At 39.8% G+C, this 18,433-nt stretch overlaps 1 protein-coding gene across 4 annotated transcripts in view; it reads right to left on the reverse strand.

Moving 5' to 3' along the window:
• Nucleotides 1-18,433, reverse strand: part of KANSL1 (KAT8 regulatory NSL complex subunit 1) — a 188,546-nt gene that overhangs the window by 138,427 nt on the left and 31,686 nt on the right. For 3 of the 4 annotated variants that reach the window (XM_045299629.1, XM_045299628.1, XM_004707253.2), the window contains exon 2: nt 299-1,667. In XM_045299629.1, coding sequence (XP_045155564.1) covers nt 299-1,584 — 1,286 coding nt within the window. In that variant the 5' untranslated portion in view covers nt 1,585-1,667. Of the gene's footprint in view, nt 1-298; nt 1,668-18,347; nt 18,415-18,433 lie in introns of those variants that run through there. The other variant, XM_045299627.1, reaches the window with a different exon arrangement.

The following is an 18,433-nucleotide window of genomic DNA, read 5'->3' on the forward strand; positions in this document are numbered from 1 at the left end:
GATAGTACTGGCACATTTGCACATGTAGAATGTTTTCAATTTTCCTTCTTTAACAAAAAAACCACTCTTTAGCCTACAGCAACAAAGCAGGACCTTAGAAATCTCACACACATACACACACACACACACACGCGCGCGCGCGCGCGCAAAGTATATACAGCCCATCCACCTAAATTTAGAAAAAGACAAATGGAACCTGAGCTAAAACCCCCATTCTCTCCATAGTGGGAATTCACACAATCTTTTACCCTGGTCCCATCATGTCTCAAGAATGCCATCACACATAGGTTCTACTCACAGAGGCACATGGCGCTGCTCAGGATCGGCTCTCATCAGTTCTTCCTCTTCAATATCAGACTCTCCTCCGGAACTACTGTCAGTAACATCGGAATCAAATGCTAGTTCACTGCACCTCAAGTTGGCTATACCACTGGCTGTAAATCTCTCCAATTCTTCAGAAACGGAGTCACTTCTCAGGAAGGTGCCGAGTCCCTCTGAAGTGGTAGTCTCATTGGCAGCTTTTCTCAAGGCAGCTTCAGCCTTTCGAGTCAGCATCAACTGGTTCCGGGGCCTTAAGGATTCCAAGTTTGGCAGTTTGCTCAAAGTCTTCTCTAAAAATCCACCCAATTGATGCTGTATATGCCTCTCTACCTGCTTGGCTTGCACAACCTGTAAGCGCTTCTGTAGCCTGCGGGCTCTGCTCTCGATGTCTGCCTGCCGCCGCAATAAGGCTGTTATCCTTGTGTCGGAATCTAAAGCACTGAAAAGAATGGAAGACAGGGGAGACTTTTTACCTTCTATCGTGACACTGCCAACGTCAGAGTTGGAGTCTGTGCCAGGCGATAACCTACTGCTTCCTTGAAGTGCCGGCTGTTCCATGGAATTTGCAGAAGATTTGTTTGCAGTGCTATTATTGCTAAATATAGTTGTGTGCTCTACATCAAGGCTTCTGTGTGGAAGAGTGCAATTGGTCAGACCCGCCTTCAAGTCTCCAGATTCAAATCCTCCCACTTCACCTGCCTGGAGAGATGAAGTGAGAGCACGCTTTCCCCCATTGAGAGAAGTGGAATTGTCATGATCAGAATGTGTTGAACTTTTAGTCAATTTCTTAGCCAATCCATTTACAGGTGTGTGTGGCAGAGCTGTCTGACCACTCGTATTCATGGTTCTAAGATTTTCTAAGGAAAACTCCAAGACTGGCTGTCTCCCCAACAGCTCAGCTCGGAGTTCATAGGACTGAGATAAGAGAGGGTGAGATTTAAGAACTGTCTGCTTGCTGAAAACGCCTTGCAATTTCAAAGACTCCTTTGAAGGAACAGATGTCACATCGGAGCAGAGATAAGATGCCACCAGTGGTTGCAGTTTTCCCAAGTCTTCCTTGGTAGGGTTATTTCGGAAATCTAGACTGGGATCCTCTGCAGCAATGGATTTTCTCTTGGTTCCGTTGGCAGCAATGAGGATATTGGCGTTGCCGTTATTTTCGGCACTGCCAGGCGACAAGGTGGAGGATGGGGGAGCCAGTTTGAACCGGATGTGGTGTGCTTCAGCTGCTGCGTCAGTGAGAGCGGGCGCCATCGCAGCCATTCAGCACAGAGAGACAGGAAGTCCAGCCTCTCTCGGTGCGGAGGCCAGCTCCACTGCCCCTTACTGCCTCCCCAGGGAACAGACTAGAAAAGAAAAAAGAAAAGGAAGTTAGAAATACAAGCACATTAGGAAACAACACATGTTTTCAATATGAGCACTACTTGAGGCTGTATTCCAAACTGCCTCCAGAAAGAAAACAAAAATGTTGTTCTGAAGAGCCATCTCTTTTTTTGGGGGGGAGGGTGGGAGGGAGACAATCTTTGCACAAGAAAAAGAATTCCACGTTTTGTCAATTACCACAGATCGGAAGTTGCCAAGACAGAAATCCCATTCAAAAAGGATCACAAATTGTTGCTCCAAAACTTCCTAGATGAAAAGTATAAACAATGACCACTGTACTCACTCTTCTATAACCTGGTTTCCACCTCTAATGCTCTGAAAGGTCACCAGTAACTTCATCTTTTCTATTATGAATTACTGATAACCCCACCCATGAAAAACAGTGCAAGGAGGATTCAAAAGGTTCGTGAAAAAAATTCCTTTTATCACAGACTTTAAGCCCCCTAACCCCTATGCCTGTAATTATAATTCCATATCTGGGAATGTTTTTGTTATGTTGATGATGCAGGATCCCAGTGGGGTGTGTCTTGAAGTAACCTCTGAGAGAGACTGAACAAGCAAGTAGAGCAGAGATGGGGCCAAAGATGCCAAGACACAGGGAGATCTCCAAGGAAAGGAAACAGCAGGGAGAACGCCTTCCCCTACAGCGGGCACTCTGAATTCAGGCTTCTAAACTATGAGAAAATAAATCTGTTAAAGCCACCCACTTGCAGTATTTGTTATAGCATTATAGCAACACTAGATAAACAATATCCAATGGTTGCATCTTAGTCCCCATTTTTATGTAACCACCTATACATTAGCAATGATCATTTCATCCTTCTTGAACCTTTAACATACTGGTGCTTCCCAGGATCCCTTCCTCTGCCTTCAGCTTTCTCTGAACGCAGTCCCGTGTCACAAATCACTTTTTTGGTGAGGCCTAACCCCCAAACGAGCTTTTTCTGAACTACAATAATCAATAGTTTAACCTCTATGTTCCTCACAAGGAGCCCTAGTGGTAAAGTGGATTCAACATTGGTCTGCTAACTTCAAAGTCAGTAATTTGAGCACACTAGCTGTTTCACGAGAGAAAGAGGAGGCTTTCTACTCCCGTGACCCCTGGTTTCTCAGGCTAAGAAGCAAAGGAAAGCCCAGGTAAAGAACTAAACGTGATCTGTGGACTTATGGATCTCTCAAAGGCCGCTTTTGCGGGGGTGGAAGAGGTCTTTAAGATCAAATCTATTTTCATAAAAAATGATTATTTGCCTTTTTCACAAAAACAAAGGTGAGCAACATTGATGCTACCTTGGTACAAATAAGGCCCAACCCAACCAAACCCAACTCACTGCCATCAAGTCAATGATGACTCACAGCGACCCACCATCCCCGAGTAACCATTTACAGGAGTAGAAAGCCCAGTCTTTCACAAATAAGGCAGAGACATCATTGTATTTGCCGCTCTTCTGTTTAAAAAGTGAGCTCCACTTAAGAATGTCCTATGTGAAGCAAGCAGTTAAAAATTGTAAGTTTTATTAAATCTCAATACTTGCTTACATTATAAGAGATGTATTATGTGGTGAAATGGGAGGAATGCATAAAGTGCTTTGGATGCTTCATAAAATCTGAGGAAAAGCATTTGTACAACTGAGGTGCAAGCTAAACTAGCAGTTTTCTTCATGGGACACTATTTTCATCTGGTACAAGAACTGACAAACTAGTTATTCAAATAGGTATTTAGAAGACATTTTCTTGAAAATTAGCAAGGTGAACCTGTTACTTTAAGAGAAACAGGGGGAACCAATTACAAGGATCTACATGTGACCTCCTCCCCGGGAAATGGACAACAAAAGTGGGTGAAGAGAGACGTCGGACAGGACAAGATATGACAAAATAATAATTTATACATTATCAACGGTTTATGAGGGAGGGGGAGCGGGGAAGGAGGGGAAAAAATGAGGAACTGATGCCAGGGGCTTAAGTGGAGAGCAAATGATTTGAGGATGAGGGCAATGAATGTACAAAAGTGCTTTACACAATTGATGTATGTATGGATTGTGGTAAGAGTTGTCTGAGCCCCTAATAAAACGATTTAAAAACAAAGAAAAATAGACAGTATTTTTTGCCAACAAAAGAAATTAGGAATTTGGGTAAACTTATCTGCCTCCATTTTAAGAATGAGAGGTGTCAACCAATGTGAATTTATGACACTACAGAATAAAATGCATCAAAAGCAGATCGTGGATTCAAACCTCCAACCTTTTGATTAATAGTTGAGCTCTGAACCTTTTGCACTACCCAGGGACTCCTGTTTTGAATGAATATCCTGTGAAATAACTAAATCGTATGAGACATATTGCATGTCTGACACTGACTCTTTCTACATAATAGAACTTTCATGTTCATTTTTCCCATTTCTGATTTTAAATTTAATATTAACTCCTAATATATAGTCTATTAACATTTGTGTGACAGACCAATGACCAACTGATGGAATCAATGCATGTCATTTGTTCAAAATAATTGGAATCAGTTTTATAATATAGAGCATTTTTCTCCTATAAACATGTAAAAAAATCATGATGAGATCTTTCCTATCAAGTCCATCTCCCATTCTTTGGAATAAATCTCAATACAGAGTTAATACTAACACGAAGAACCAAATCATCAGTGCCAGGTAATTAATAACGTGAGAAGAGCAGTTAGTTATAGACTACAGCTCAAGAAAACTACATACGTCCATCCTTTTGGGGGCCCACGCCAGGACACAGATGTTAAACAGCTTACATAAAACTGATTCAGTTAGGCCCACCCAGTACACATTAAAAAGGGAGCTAAAATTAACATCACACCATAAATGGTATTTTACATGATAAACATTCCTAAATTACTTTTCTCTTCCATGAAGTCTTCTCTGATCAGCTCTAACTAACAAATATTAGATCAGTGAATATGACATTAAGCACACACTGTTAAAGGCAAGGGTTGATTTTGTTCACACACTTCTCTTTGGTCTTAATCCATAAAAAAATGCATTGCAAAGACGAGATACTAAAACAGTCATCTGAATAAACAAAATAGGGAGAGGAAAAAGTGACACCAGCCAGCCTGAATTCACATTCTGGCTCTCCCTTCCCTACTTAACCATTCTTTATTCTCAGTTTCCTTATCTCCAGAAAGAACAGGCCTTACCTCCTAAGGCTGCAGTGAGGATTAAATAAAATTGTCAATTACTTCACCCAGTGCCTGGAGCCCTTATGAGGAAACTATAAGGTCTCAGGTTCTAAACAACCAGCTGCTCCAGGGGAGGAAGATGAGACTGCCTCCTCCCATAGTTAATTTACGAGATCACCCTGGGTGGAAACTGATTCAAAGGAAATGAGTCTTTATGAAGATTAGAACTGTGCACAACTATCATTATTTACACTAATATTACAATCAGTGGACCTCCCCTCAAAAAAGAATACATTTCTACAAGACTTTTTAGTGCATGGGAAAAATGTAAACTGAATGATTCTCTAGTCAATGTAATGGAGGAATCAAATATATATAAAAAAATGAAAGCCTATCACTACCCCCAAAGATGTGATACCTAGTTAGCATTCAGTAGTAACTATAATTCCCATAAACCTCCATACAATACTGTATAGTCATAAAAAGTTATGTATCTAATCACACGAAAACAAAGTACAAAACAGATAGTCTGACTTCATTTTTGTTTCAAGTGTGTAAAGACATTTTTCCCGTGTATGTGTGTGTGAGAGAGATGCAATTTCTCCATCATTCCACATGTATTAAAAAGTAAAAAAGCAAACAAATTTTTATTAAAAATGTGAGTAAAACACTTCATGAATCTTTAAATTTAAGACATTAAGCAAAACATGTGGACTCCCATTCACACTTGACTCTCTCTATACACACCCAAAGAGCAACACCAAGCTTCATTCACTCATCAAAAATTAAAAGCAAAGAAAGTCCATCAAACATAAGCAGTTTTACAGAATCAGCACAACTGCTTATAATAAAGCTCCTTTTTCCAAAAAATCAAAATTATTAAAACTATAATTCACTTACCAATCCTCACAACACAACTTATGCGATAGGCTTAGGGCCGAAATTGTAATTTCTCATTTATTGGTGGAAATAGTAGTAAAGTCTTATTTAGAATAAAGAATTACAATATTGTAATTCTTAGTCCATCTAATAAATTACAATCTGACAAACAGATGGAGCTACTGAACCTGCTGTCAGTGACATGAACCAAGATTCTGCTGTAAACTTGCAGACAAAAGGAAAGGGTCATCTAACCAGGTCCTTTGGTTATAAAAAGTTAATAGTTGCCCTCCCAGCTCCACGGAAGCATTTTGGGTGCCGCAGATGTTTAATGAGTTCTGCAGCAAACATATTTGGGGAAAACTCTAGTAGACAGCAAAATGCACTCTATCATACTGATGTATGCTTTGACCCAACTTAAGTGACAAATAATCACTCTTTGCATCACACTTAAATCTCTTTCAGAATTTGTTCTGAAGATTTGCAAAACGCTCAGGCACTTATCTCTCAGCTCCCTTCCTTCAGGAGTCCTGGTGACCCCACCATTAGAGCTCATTATTCCACACCGAGAAAACAAGAGAGGGATGAATAGTAAGAGAAGTGTCATTGAAGTTGTCAGAATTTCAACTGTGGCATGCAAACAGTTAAAATTTCATTATGTAAGAGGCTAGAACAAGAAAATGATAATGTGGCATTCTACTGAGAATAGCTTAAGGAAAGACAAAGCTGTACGAAAACACGAGACATCCTAGGGGTTAAAAGAAATTAACAATTTGCTTGAAATATACAGCATATTTTAAGAGGAAGTAGTGAAGAAAAAGGTGGAAAGGCAGTTTGAAGCCAGATCATAATGTTCAACCTTGACTAGCCAGGGAATCTATTTTAGCCTTTACTCAGACTTATAGGCAGCAGAATGTCATTAAAGGTTTATCAAATGGGGAGTGAGACATCAGAATTGTGCCTTTTAGAGAACACTTGGGTAGGATGGATTGAAAGCAAAAAGCTGATACAGCCTACTGAAGAAGCTGTCATAATCCAGATAGGATGCAATGAGAATTTCAACAAAGGTTGTCACCACAATAGAACGGCCAACCTCAATCATCGTCTAAGTTTAAATTTAAGAATGCCATGGGGTACTTAAACTCTACACAATCAAATAAGTGGTGGTGTTGCTGTTGTTTGTTAGGTGCCACAGAGTGGGTCCCAATTCATTGCCCATGTACCCCATGTACAACAGAGTAAAACACTGGCTGGCCCTCACAATTGCCCTATGCTTGAGTCCACTGTTACAGCCCATCTACCTTCCTCTTTCTCTCTGCCTTACCAAGCATGATGCCCAACCAGTCTCCAGGGACTGGTCTCTTTGGACATGTCACTGATACAAAGAAGAAATGTACAAAACCTTACAGAAGGGCCTGTTCTCACCATCATTATTTTATCTTTTATCATGAAAACTTCCCCATACTTTCTCACACAGATGTTCAAGTTTAGTATACCCTCTCTATTCATAACAATAACACACGCCAGTCTACATCTTCACATCAGCCCATATCTCAGATGATCACAACGGCCGTCTAACTGGTATCTCAATCCTCCAACCCATCCTATTTATCATATAAAATGGACCCTTAATTCCTTTTTCAAGAGCCCAATGACAACCAAAATAAAACCAGAGCAAGTGCATCTGATGACACAGACCCCTAACACCCTACACTGATTCCCAGCTCCTGCCTTTGCCTAGGGCTACTGTTTCTACCCTTCCCTCCTACCATTTGGCCCAAAACATTACTCCTTCAATATACACACACAGTCTTACTTTGTTTGCTATGGAGCCATGGTAGTGTAGTAAGTTACCTGCTGGGATGTAATCTGCATGGTCACCAGTTCAAAACCACCAGCTGCTCCACAGGAGACTGGGCTTTCTATACCCATACAGTTAACAGTCTCAGAAAACCCACCAGGGGCCGCCATGAGCCAGCACTGACTTGATAGCAGTGAGTGAGATCTTACTTTGCTAGAGCTGCTATAACAGAAATACAAGTGGCTTTAAAGAAATCAAATCTATTTTCTCACGGTTCAGGAGGCTAGCAGTCTGAATTCAGGACATTGCTCTAAGAGGAGGTCTTTTGTTTATTCCTGCTTTTCACAGCAGGCAATCCTTGGAATTCCAGAGCTAGTAGATTCATTTATCTCTGTGGGCAGATAGTGTCTGGTCTTTCCTCCTGGTATGCCTTCCTTCTCTATGCCTATTTGGATTTTTTTATAACTCAGAAGCAATGAAATGTAGAACTCCTTCCACACTGGTATGACCTCAGTAACCTAACAAAAAGAAAAACCCTATTTTCCAAACATGGTCACAGCCATGGGTACAAGGGCCAGGAAGTCAACAATTAGTGGGGAATCAATCCATAAATACATCGAAAGTTCTACAGGCTACTCAGATTTGCATGGCTTTTTTCTGCTTAAATTGTATAATGCACCTAAAGTCACTATCACTCAATTAAAATAATCTGAACATTTCTTAAATTTCAATTTACTAATTCGATCTCCAAAACAGGCACCACCACCCTTCCTCTGCATGCAACAACTATGTAAGGCTTGGCCCATCGTAAGCACAATAAGCACTTAAATGATTTAAGTAGTCAAAAATAAGTAAATAAATAAAAAGCGGTATCTTCAAGTTAGGATTTTGCTAAGCAGAAAATGATGATGTAATTCCACAACTGAAAAAACAAACTATTCCGAGGATGATCCACAAACAACTTGGATAATTCAAGTGATTGACAAATGTACAGCTTCTCAAGGTAAGAATACCGAATGAAGGTGAGCAGCGGATGGTGAGAGCATGAAGGCTATTCATTCTAGAAGGTCACTTTTTTTGTGAAGCATTTATCAGAAAATGTAGGTTCATTGAAGGGAAAAAAATTTTATTGTGACACCAAGAAATAACGCATGGCCTCGCCACAAAATCCTTCACACTTCCCTACAGCAACAGGGGTTCTGAACCGAAATGTTTTTAATTACCAAGGGAATCACAGCTCTGGCTGGAGGATACATTTTTGTGCCTGTTGCTCACTAACATGAACTGACCCTTTTCTGTATCCACCACTGTGCTACTTTATATACACGGGAGTCTCAAAAGGTACATGCTAAGCGTGCTCATAAATGATTGCTTTTAATCTTCACAATTTAAGTAGTTATCCTTCTTTTAAAACTAAATTGGAGAACCACAATTTCAATGCAGATCCTTAACCCCAAGCTTTTGACTACTACACTAGGTAGTTTAAAGCTAGTTTTAACTTGGAAGGTCATATGGCAAGACAACAGTTTCAGATTTTTGTTGTTAAGAGTACAGTCAAGGAGGTAATACCATCTATCTACTGGATACTGCTAATAAATATTATTAAAATGCATACAGAAGTCTAAGCACTGCTTTTAAATGCCTACAAGGTTGGCAAGAACTAAGAAAACAGACTACTCCCTGTGACCAATGTTATCCTCAAGACCAGACTGAGAAGGGGTGGGGTTTGAAAAGGCTTAGCAGAGGAAACCACCTTTAAGCTGAAACCTGAAGAATGAGTAGGTACATGCCATCATACAAATGCTTCAAAAATCTCAAATCTAAACTCAATTAATGACCAAAGTTTCCTATGTGAGAGAACAGTGATCCCAATCTTCATTCCCCTATAAATATTTCCTTTAAATGTCTCCTAATGCAAGGCAAAAGGAACCCTGGGGGCACAGGCTGTGTTGGATTTGAGCTGCAAGCCTCAAGGTCAGCAGTTTGAAACCACAAGCTGCTCTAGGGAAAAAAGATAAAGCTTTCTACTCCTTATCTTATAGCCTTGGAATCCCACAGGGGACACATTCTACTTTGCCCTACAGGAGTTGGCAGTGAGTTTAAAAGCGGGCACAAATAATAAAAAAGGCTACAAGAGTCTGCTGTCTAATATAGGTGACAACAAATTAAAGTAGGTTCATTAGTGCCAAAAACATTAAATAATAAGGTGTGCTACGTTAGCCCAGAGGATAAAGCATTACTTTGCCTGAAGGCATCAGAGAAGGTTTACAAAGAGAGAACATATTGACTGAATTTTGAAAGCTGAATTGGGGGACAGGGAAAGGGGTAACAATAAGCAGAACAATTTCATTCATCCCACCCGCTGCCTTAGTTCAAAATCCTATTATGTACTACAATAATCCAGGTGGTAATAATAGCCCAACCATTCGTCCTTTTCCTGTCTCAACAAGCCTCCAGTCTAGCCTCCATTCAAAATAATCACTAAAAAGGAATGGAAAGAGGGAGGGAACAAAAATGACCATCCTTTGCCCCTGCTTAAAATTCTTCAGTGACTGTAGAGTATGGATGAATCTAAACATCTTCAGCATATGGCCCGCTCCCCTTTTACATTCAACCTCACTCCAACCTGTCGCCACATGAACCTTTTTTTTTTATTCCAGGATCTCCCATGCACTTTTGCTTATGCTCATTCCTGTAAAGGTTCAGTTCCAGGATTACTTCCTCTCTCAAGTATTCCACATTCCATCCAGGTTATCTGCCACTCACTCTACCCTACCATTTTACCTGCACTCTGTGTGTGACTCCTTGGGCAATAGCTCACGATGGAATATAAACTCCCAATTTCATCTATCTCCTTCCCTTGTCTGTGTATTTCTGTAACAACTTGTTTTATACTATTTACTGTTTTGATTTCTATCCCCTGCGTTTAATAACAGGGTCCTGGCATACCCATTAGCTGCTTGGCTAAGATGTTGCCATCAGCCTCCATGGTTTTTTTTGCTTCTATGTTTGTTCTTAAAGCCTTAGGAATCCTATGGGGCCGTTCTCCTTTGGTCCCTATGAGTTGAGATCAATTCAATGGCAGCAGGTTTGGTTTTTGCTTTGGTTTGCATTATAGTCCAGCTCCTGACACACAGTGAACCAATACAAGGCAGGTCATCTGAGCATATTCTAATGAAGATGCTGGAGGAGATCTACTAGTAAGCTATTGCAGTTGTCTTAGAAAACGCAGGTTTCTGTTCCCATCCCAGAACAGAATTCATCCACATCAAGTTCCTATCATTTATTTACATGGCCAAATGTTTGCACCCACCCAACTGGAAAACTTTTTTACTCTGCTATTTAAAACATCAAATTTGGCTACACAAGTCTTCTGAAGGCAATACGGAGCAAGATTGTTTATGCAATCACCCAAATTTTACCCAGCAGTAACTCAAAAAAACAAACCCACTGCCATCAAGTCCTACAGAGTCATAAAAGTAACAAACACCTCTCTCGAGGAATCTACACTCTCGGAGTTACACCAAGATGTACTTCACAAAAGAACTGTAGTAGGGTGGGGGTGAGGGTAGGAGATCAGTCCACTAGCACATTAGGCAGCTACTTAAAAATGAGAATTGTACATGTGGAAAAGTCTTTTTAATACTGCTGTTAAAAAAAATCCACAAAGCAGGTGTGTATTTTAAAATAGATAACCACACAGGAAACTGTTTTACACAATGACTGAGGAGTTTCAAGTTCATGGAAAAAATAAATTAAAAGATAATATAACCTCCCCCCAACTCTTTGAAGCCCCCTCATATAGCAAATCATTAAATGTTTGCCAAATTCATATTTCTATCAGTCATTAGCCTAAACACAAAAAGCAGAGAAAACTAAATTCATTCTTGTCTTTTTCCAAGAAAACTTAATAATACAAGTACTTCTGAACAAGCCTAAAATTGAAGACTTCTTCAAGATTTCAAGAAATTAAAAATTGAACATGTAACTAGCAACAGCTTTGAAAAGGCTCTCATTAGAAGGAGAAATATGGGGGACAAAACTCAGCATCATTAAAAAGACCAGTATTGCTGGTTGGACAGACGGCTAGCACCTCAAGACTATGATCCTTAAGCACTCATCAGGTCTGGGAATTAACTCACCTGGTGGCTCAATTTTCAGCCCAGAAATAAACAAGTCTACTACAAGGGGAACTTGCTAGTGAAGTACACTCGCCTCGGAATAATCAACCGTTTGAGATCAAAGGGCAGCATTTACCCAGGACAAAGTTCAAAAGGGTTAGGAAAAGAGGAATAAAACCAGGAAGCACAAGGAGGAGGTGGGTTAAGTTGATAGGACAGTGTGGAAATTGTAATCAATGACATGAAACTACATGTGTATTAATTGTTGAACGGAAAATGGACTTGCTTTGTAAACACCACCTTCACTCAATTAACAAAAGGTTAAAAAAAAATTAATGGGTAATACTTAGGGGTCTTAGGCCAAATTCTAGGGATCTCACTAAGAGTTACTTATTCCCTTAAAGTCTATTGGCTTAACAATGTTTTTTAAAAATTGAAATCTGCCAATGCCAGAGAATTGTTAAAAGTTAATACTATCATCTTCCATTCTATTAGAAGGTAAGCAGTAAATCAGTAACCAGTCCAACTGTTGCGCTATGTCTAGGTACATCCCTCAGTTCTCCATGGTGGTATATGAACAGTTTAATGATAGTTTGCAGAACTTATCAGACTGGTGTTCCTATAAAGCCTCTATGCTAACATCAGACACTAATCACACTTTTCACCTCTATCCCTTCCCATCCTCTGGTGGAGGCACTAATGAGCAGTCACAAAGACCAAAAAAGTAGCAGCTAGAGAAAGGCTGGATAGTATTGGTTCTCAGCAATTTTTGGTTTGATGTTCTAACAACAAAATCGTTTTTCATCTTCCGTATGCCCCAACACTTAGCCTCCAGGTGAATTTAGCCAGGTCTGACCTTAGCTGTTCCTTTTGGAAAAGGAATTGAAGTTTGAAACCACTCAAGCATCTTTTTCAAACAAGGTCAGCATTTGCTATACTTAAAATTCAGAGAGATCACTTTGAATTCCTGGTTAAAGTAACAAAAACCAGAGGATTTTTAAGTAACATTTAGAAAACTGCCTTGAATTTATCTCCACCTTACATTTCTTAACTCGCATGTTTAGGAATAAACTTTTAAAAGGGGGTGTGAAAGGGAGACTCAAACACACAGCAAACAATATATAGCTAAATCTCCATTTTCCCTAGCAGTATCTGAAATTTGACCCTCTAGAGCAGGGATGGGGAACAACTGGCCTATGGGCCCATACAAGGCCCACAAAATCATCAATACTGGCTAACATCACATCCCTCACGCAAAGAGAAGCAGTTCCAATCATCACATGAAATTAAATGTTTGACAAGTATTGGCCCTCGGATGTTATAAATACCCAAATGGCCCTAGGCAGAAAAAAAGGTCTCCACTCCTGCTACAGAGGGTCAGTGAAAAAGAGGATGACACAGTGCCTACCACACTGGGCTCAAACATAGCAACAACTCTGAGGATGGTGCCAGAACCAGGCAAGTGTTTTTGTGTTGCATACATGGTAGCTACCTACAACAGAAAGACCAAAAAATGACACAGCTAATAATCTGAAAGCTGGCACATTCAAAAATGTTCAAATTCTACAAAGTTGGTTTAAATAAAATGTTGGAAGAGTTTGAAGGAAGTATAACGTGTACTATATCTCCCAGATTCTGTGCTACTGGGTACGGAAAACAAGTTAAAAGGTCTCTATCCTAAAGGGTCTCTTTGGGTACATCCAATGCCACCAAGTCAATTCTGGCTCACAGTGACCCTATAGGACAGGGTAGAACTGCCCTTAAAGGTTTCCAAAACTGTAACTCTTTATGGGAGTAGAGAGCCAGCCACCTCTTTCTTCCACAGAGCAGGTGGTAGTTTCAAACTGCTGACACCTCATGGTTCACAGCATAATGAGGAACCACTATACCATCACATTCCCTCCTTAAAGAATTTCTCAGCATAGGTTTAAAATCTTCATACAAGACATTCACGTTTTCATTTCAGGCTGCTGAAGTTCTTGTGTGTTTCATTCATGAAAATGAAGGGGGCTTCAAAGATTCATGGGGAAAAAAATCTCATTTTTCCAGTCTATTTTTCACAAACTTTTGAAGCACTACCCCATGAGTCTTGGAAAAGTAGGTTTCCTCAGACCCAGAGCTTTAGACTTAACCTGCATCCTCCTACTTAAAGACAAGAAAATACTTTTAAAAGTAATGATCTACAGCAGCTTGTAGAGTCCAGCTTTTGTGGTAAATCACATCCAATGGAGTATTTTCTCCTACACGTATTTCACACTACCTATCCTTGGATCAGGCACATGGCATAACGCAAGGACAAATGGTAGCCAACCTAAGAGTTACATTCCCAACTGCAAACACCGAGCTTTTCCTATGACTTTTCATAGGCCCCACAATTCTTTACTCAATTGGCAAGCGAAACACCAAAGGATTATCACTTACCTCCTACCTCTGCTGGCCTTCAAATGTTGCTGACTTCTACAACAGTGGGATATTCTGTTTTGCTAGTCATGTTCTTTTCTAACCATATATATTCACCTGGATTTTTCAACTCCCATGTCAAGGTAGGAATTATTAGACTCTGGTAAGAATGCATGCTAACACTTTAGGTGCATAGAGGCAATTTATTAGAATAGACACTTCAATTTAACCATACATCTTCAGAAACAACAAAAGGACCCAAAATATTAGTCTTTATGCCAAAAGTTCTATTTTAGGGGATGAAATGTGGTCCAAATCCTCTTTGAACTGACACAGCAGGTAAACCAGGTGTTTGGGACTATTTTATTTGAGACACCTGCACCATGCTCCTTTATAAAGTAAAAGGAGCATTCTAACCAATCAACAAATGTATGTTAAAAGAGAAAGAGCACAAAGAAAAGGTGCTTCAAGATTCCAAACAAACCACTCTGAAGGTTAAGATTAAGACCAACTCAGGGACAATCACAGAAACCCAGAGTTCCTCCTCAAACTCCAGAGAATGGGAGGTCCTTTGGAAAAATCAATTGCTTTTAAAAATGTTATCTCTCTCCAGGAAGGAAGTCACTTAACTTCTGTGTCTTAATGTCCACACCAAGCAGAGAAAAAGCAGTAACCTCTGCCAAGCCCTCCCCACAGAAGTGGAGTAAATATAAGGAATAAGCACTACTCTTTAATGCAGGGTCTTCTAATATTATCATTGTGATCATCCATTATGAATTTAGTGTTTTTAAAATATTTTTAACAGCTCTAGTATAGACAGTTCCCTGATTACTAAAGTTCCATGCCTAAATCTGTCTTTACATTGAATCTGTACATAATTCAGAACAGTTGGATAAAATGTGTCTTACATTAGTCAAGTGTCTTTAATACAGGGGCTACAAAAAAAAAATTGCGTTACTGCTTAAGTCCATTTTCCCATAAACTTTTTAATGCCCCTTGGTTACCGCATTTAATGTTATCTGTCAATGCATAAAAAACATTAAAGAAACAACTCCAGATACACTAAAACATCTTTGACTTAATTCAGAGGCTGTCTGCTCCTACAAAACCTTTGTGCCTACCTTGAATTTTTAATAGGCTTTACAGAATTTGCTTCTGAACTATGAGTGTGGCTAAGTTGGGCATTGTTAGGTTGGTTGGTAAGCAGGGGTCTGACAAGATAACTTGTTACCAAAAACCTAACTAGAATCAACATAAAAATGCCTTCTTAAAACAATATCAGTAACCACATGTGTATCAGTAACCACGTTTATAGATCACATGAAGCAGATCATATCAAACAGAAAAATACCTAAAACTTGCTTTTCATTCTAAGATACAAATTACATTAGAACCTGTAGTCAACATGATAAAGCCTAGAGGTTACATACACTAGTTACAGTGTAGCACTACTTGAACTGGGAGAGAATCAGCAGTGTTTGAAGGAAGGGAAAAAGTATAGTTTTTCCTTCTCACCTGGATAAAAATTCACTGAGTGAGCTAGGATTTCATTTTCTAACTTCGAGATTTTTCCTCAGTAGAATAAGTCAACTCAACCTAATAATCAGGACTGAAGATCTCACCACAGATAAAGTGTGTAGTCACAAAGAGAAAACCTGATAAAAATTTTAAACTTCCCTTAGGTGAAGCAGAAAAAAACATCAAATACTAATGCTTTGAGAAAAGTGCAGATTTCTAACACTACCTCCACTAATAAGTCACTTCCGCGGATTCAAATCAGTTGAGTGACCAAAAACTCAACTCTACCTCACAGGTGTTAATAATATTTAGTTGATCACTCTTTTAACTGCATTCAGACATATCAAAAATACCTAATACATATACAACTAAGAGAGGCAATTATCAGAGAAAATCATAATACAGAATTAAGACTACTTAAATTCATTGTCACCACATCTAACGTTTCCCTCCAAATAGTTTCACACTTGAGAAATCAAGTTAACCACCTCATATTATGAGCTCACTAACAAACTCATCAGACTTGCTAAAGGTCAGAGGAACCGCATACTTTGCTGGATAAACCTAATGAAAATCAACTCAGAATTCCATGACTAAGGGTTGTTATCCCACATTGATAGTACATTTTTTAAATTCCCAAGAGTTGGAGCATTTTTACCTTGACTTATTTTTAGAACTACACATCACACTGCACATATCACATGACATGATGTAACTGTTAGCAAGGAAAATAGCCCAAACCATTGAAAATATACATGGTAGGAGTACAATGATCAATGGATACTTAAGAATCACTACATTTTGTGTTTACTTTTTATAAAGGGGGTTTTAGTTTACAACAGATTTTAATGGAAACATAGCTAGTAGACTATGTAGATAAAGCAGAGAAGTGAGGAGCTGATACCAAGGGCTCAAGTAGAAAGCAAACACGTTGAGAATGATGATGGCAACAAATGTACAAATGTGCTTGACACAATGGATGGACGTATGGATTGTGGTAAGAGTTGTACAAACCCCCAATAAAATGACTTAAAAAAAGAAAACTTAGAAATGTACTTTGTATTTTATAAAATGGAAATTTACCTAGTTAACAGGGAAATCTGACATGAAGAACACCACTTTTCTAAAGCTCTAGGAGTAAAACAAAAATCGTAAGGGCCAAAATGCAACAGAAATTTTAACAAAACAGCCTTAGGTAGAAAACAATTATTACTCAAAAGTACTCACTGTTGTTTGTTATTAGAAAAGAAAAATAAGGCCAATAGATGAATGAGATTTTCTAAACTGGTCAGAAAGTATTTTAGAAAAGGAACCCAGTGGAGCCTATAGAAGGGGGGGGAGGGGAACACACACACCCACTTAAGCCTTTGTAAATAGTGGTACTTCGAATGACCCAAAAAGTAAGAAAAATAGACTTTGCAGGCTATTCTGTCACAAGAAGCATGTTCGAATGATGTACGTTCTTGAAAGTACTTTGGAGACGAAGTACAGCAACTATACCATGATTATGCAAGCCAAAGATTATGTAATTTTATCGTTTATTTTCAAATGTTTCCCGATTCTGAAACTCAAGTAGCTATAATGTTCTGAGCTCTCCAATGGGGTAGGGGAGAGCTCCTCTAGGCTATAATTTTAAAATATAAACACACAACCCAAAACAAACAAAAAAACACAATGATTGCTAGCCACGTGACAAAGGCGATGGCAACACCAGGATTGTGGATGGAGGGGAGGGAGGCGAGACTGCAGGACTGGAGAGGCTGCTCGGAACTTCGGGGACCGCGAAATTCGGGTCTCCGGATCCTTAAGGTACCAAACACTGAGTCTTACGATTTGTATTAACACTCTGAAGTGCAGTTTTATTAATAGGTCAAAAAAAGAGCTCCAGTGACCTCCAGAATAAAGGTGGGGGGGTGCTGGCGGGGGAGGAAAGAGCAATTTAAAGTGGCGCCATCATGTCACCCCTTCTCCCATAAGGCAATCAATAAGCAATAGTTAAGTCGCTTGTTTCTCTTCAAACAAACAAAAAAAAAGCCACAGGGATCCCGACATTGGAAAACAAAAGGATTTTTTAAGGAAAACATGGGAGTAGGATTGTTTGTCGGACGGAAAACAAAACTATTTACTGAGATTCAAAAGACCGTCAGCCGGAAAACAGGCCCCCCAAAAGGCAGTGAGATTCCAACTCACTTAAAAGCAAATAAATGCCTCTTCCTCTTTAGTTAAAAAAAAAGGCAAACACGTCCGCTTGAGGGAGACTAGATCTGAAAACGTAAGTGACCTCGATTTACAGGCAACAAGAATAAATAAATGAAACAAATAACCATCTCACTAAACAATCAGAGTTGCGATACAAACCATGAAACGCACAAGGTGTGTGTTCCGAGCAGAGGAAGGCCTTTTACAGTCAAGAGAAGTTCAAGGCGAGAGCCAGAGTTTGTTTTGGTTTTTTGTTTTCTTTTTTCTTACGGGAATAAATCAAGCTCTTTAGGCCGCATTTTAAATAGAACGCCAAAGGAAAACCTGGCGAACTAGGCGGCAGCTGGTGGAGAAGGGCCCCCGCACACCCCCGCCCTTGGGGCGACTCCCAGTCCCGGACCCGCAGCGGGGAAGCCCAGAGAGGCCATTTAAAGTTCCGGGGATTTTTCCTCCCCTGCCCAGCCTTTCTAGTTACAACTAACAAAGAGAGGAGACATGGGAGCCACAGGGAGAGCGAGGAGAAGGAGAAAGGGCAGCGGGAGGAGGAGGAGAGGAACAGCAGCAGCACCTACCACGTGATGGAGGAGCGTAGCCCGGGCGGATTCAGCCCCACAAAATGGGCGCAGTTTGCAAACAGCCCCCCGGCCAGGGCGCCCAG

Source organism: Echinops telfairi, unplaced genomic scaffold (genome assembly GCF_000313985.2).
Source record: "Echinops telfairi isolate 266 unplaced genomic scaffold, ASM31398v2 ScPeMD7_7458;HRSCAF=8496, whole genome shotgun sequence".
NCBI lineage: Eukaryota > Metazoa > Chordata > Mammalia > Afrosoricida > Tenrecidae > Echinops > Echinops telfairi.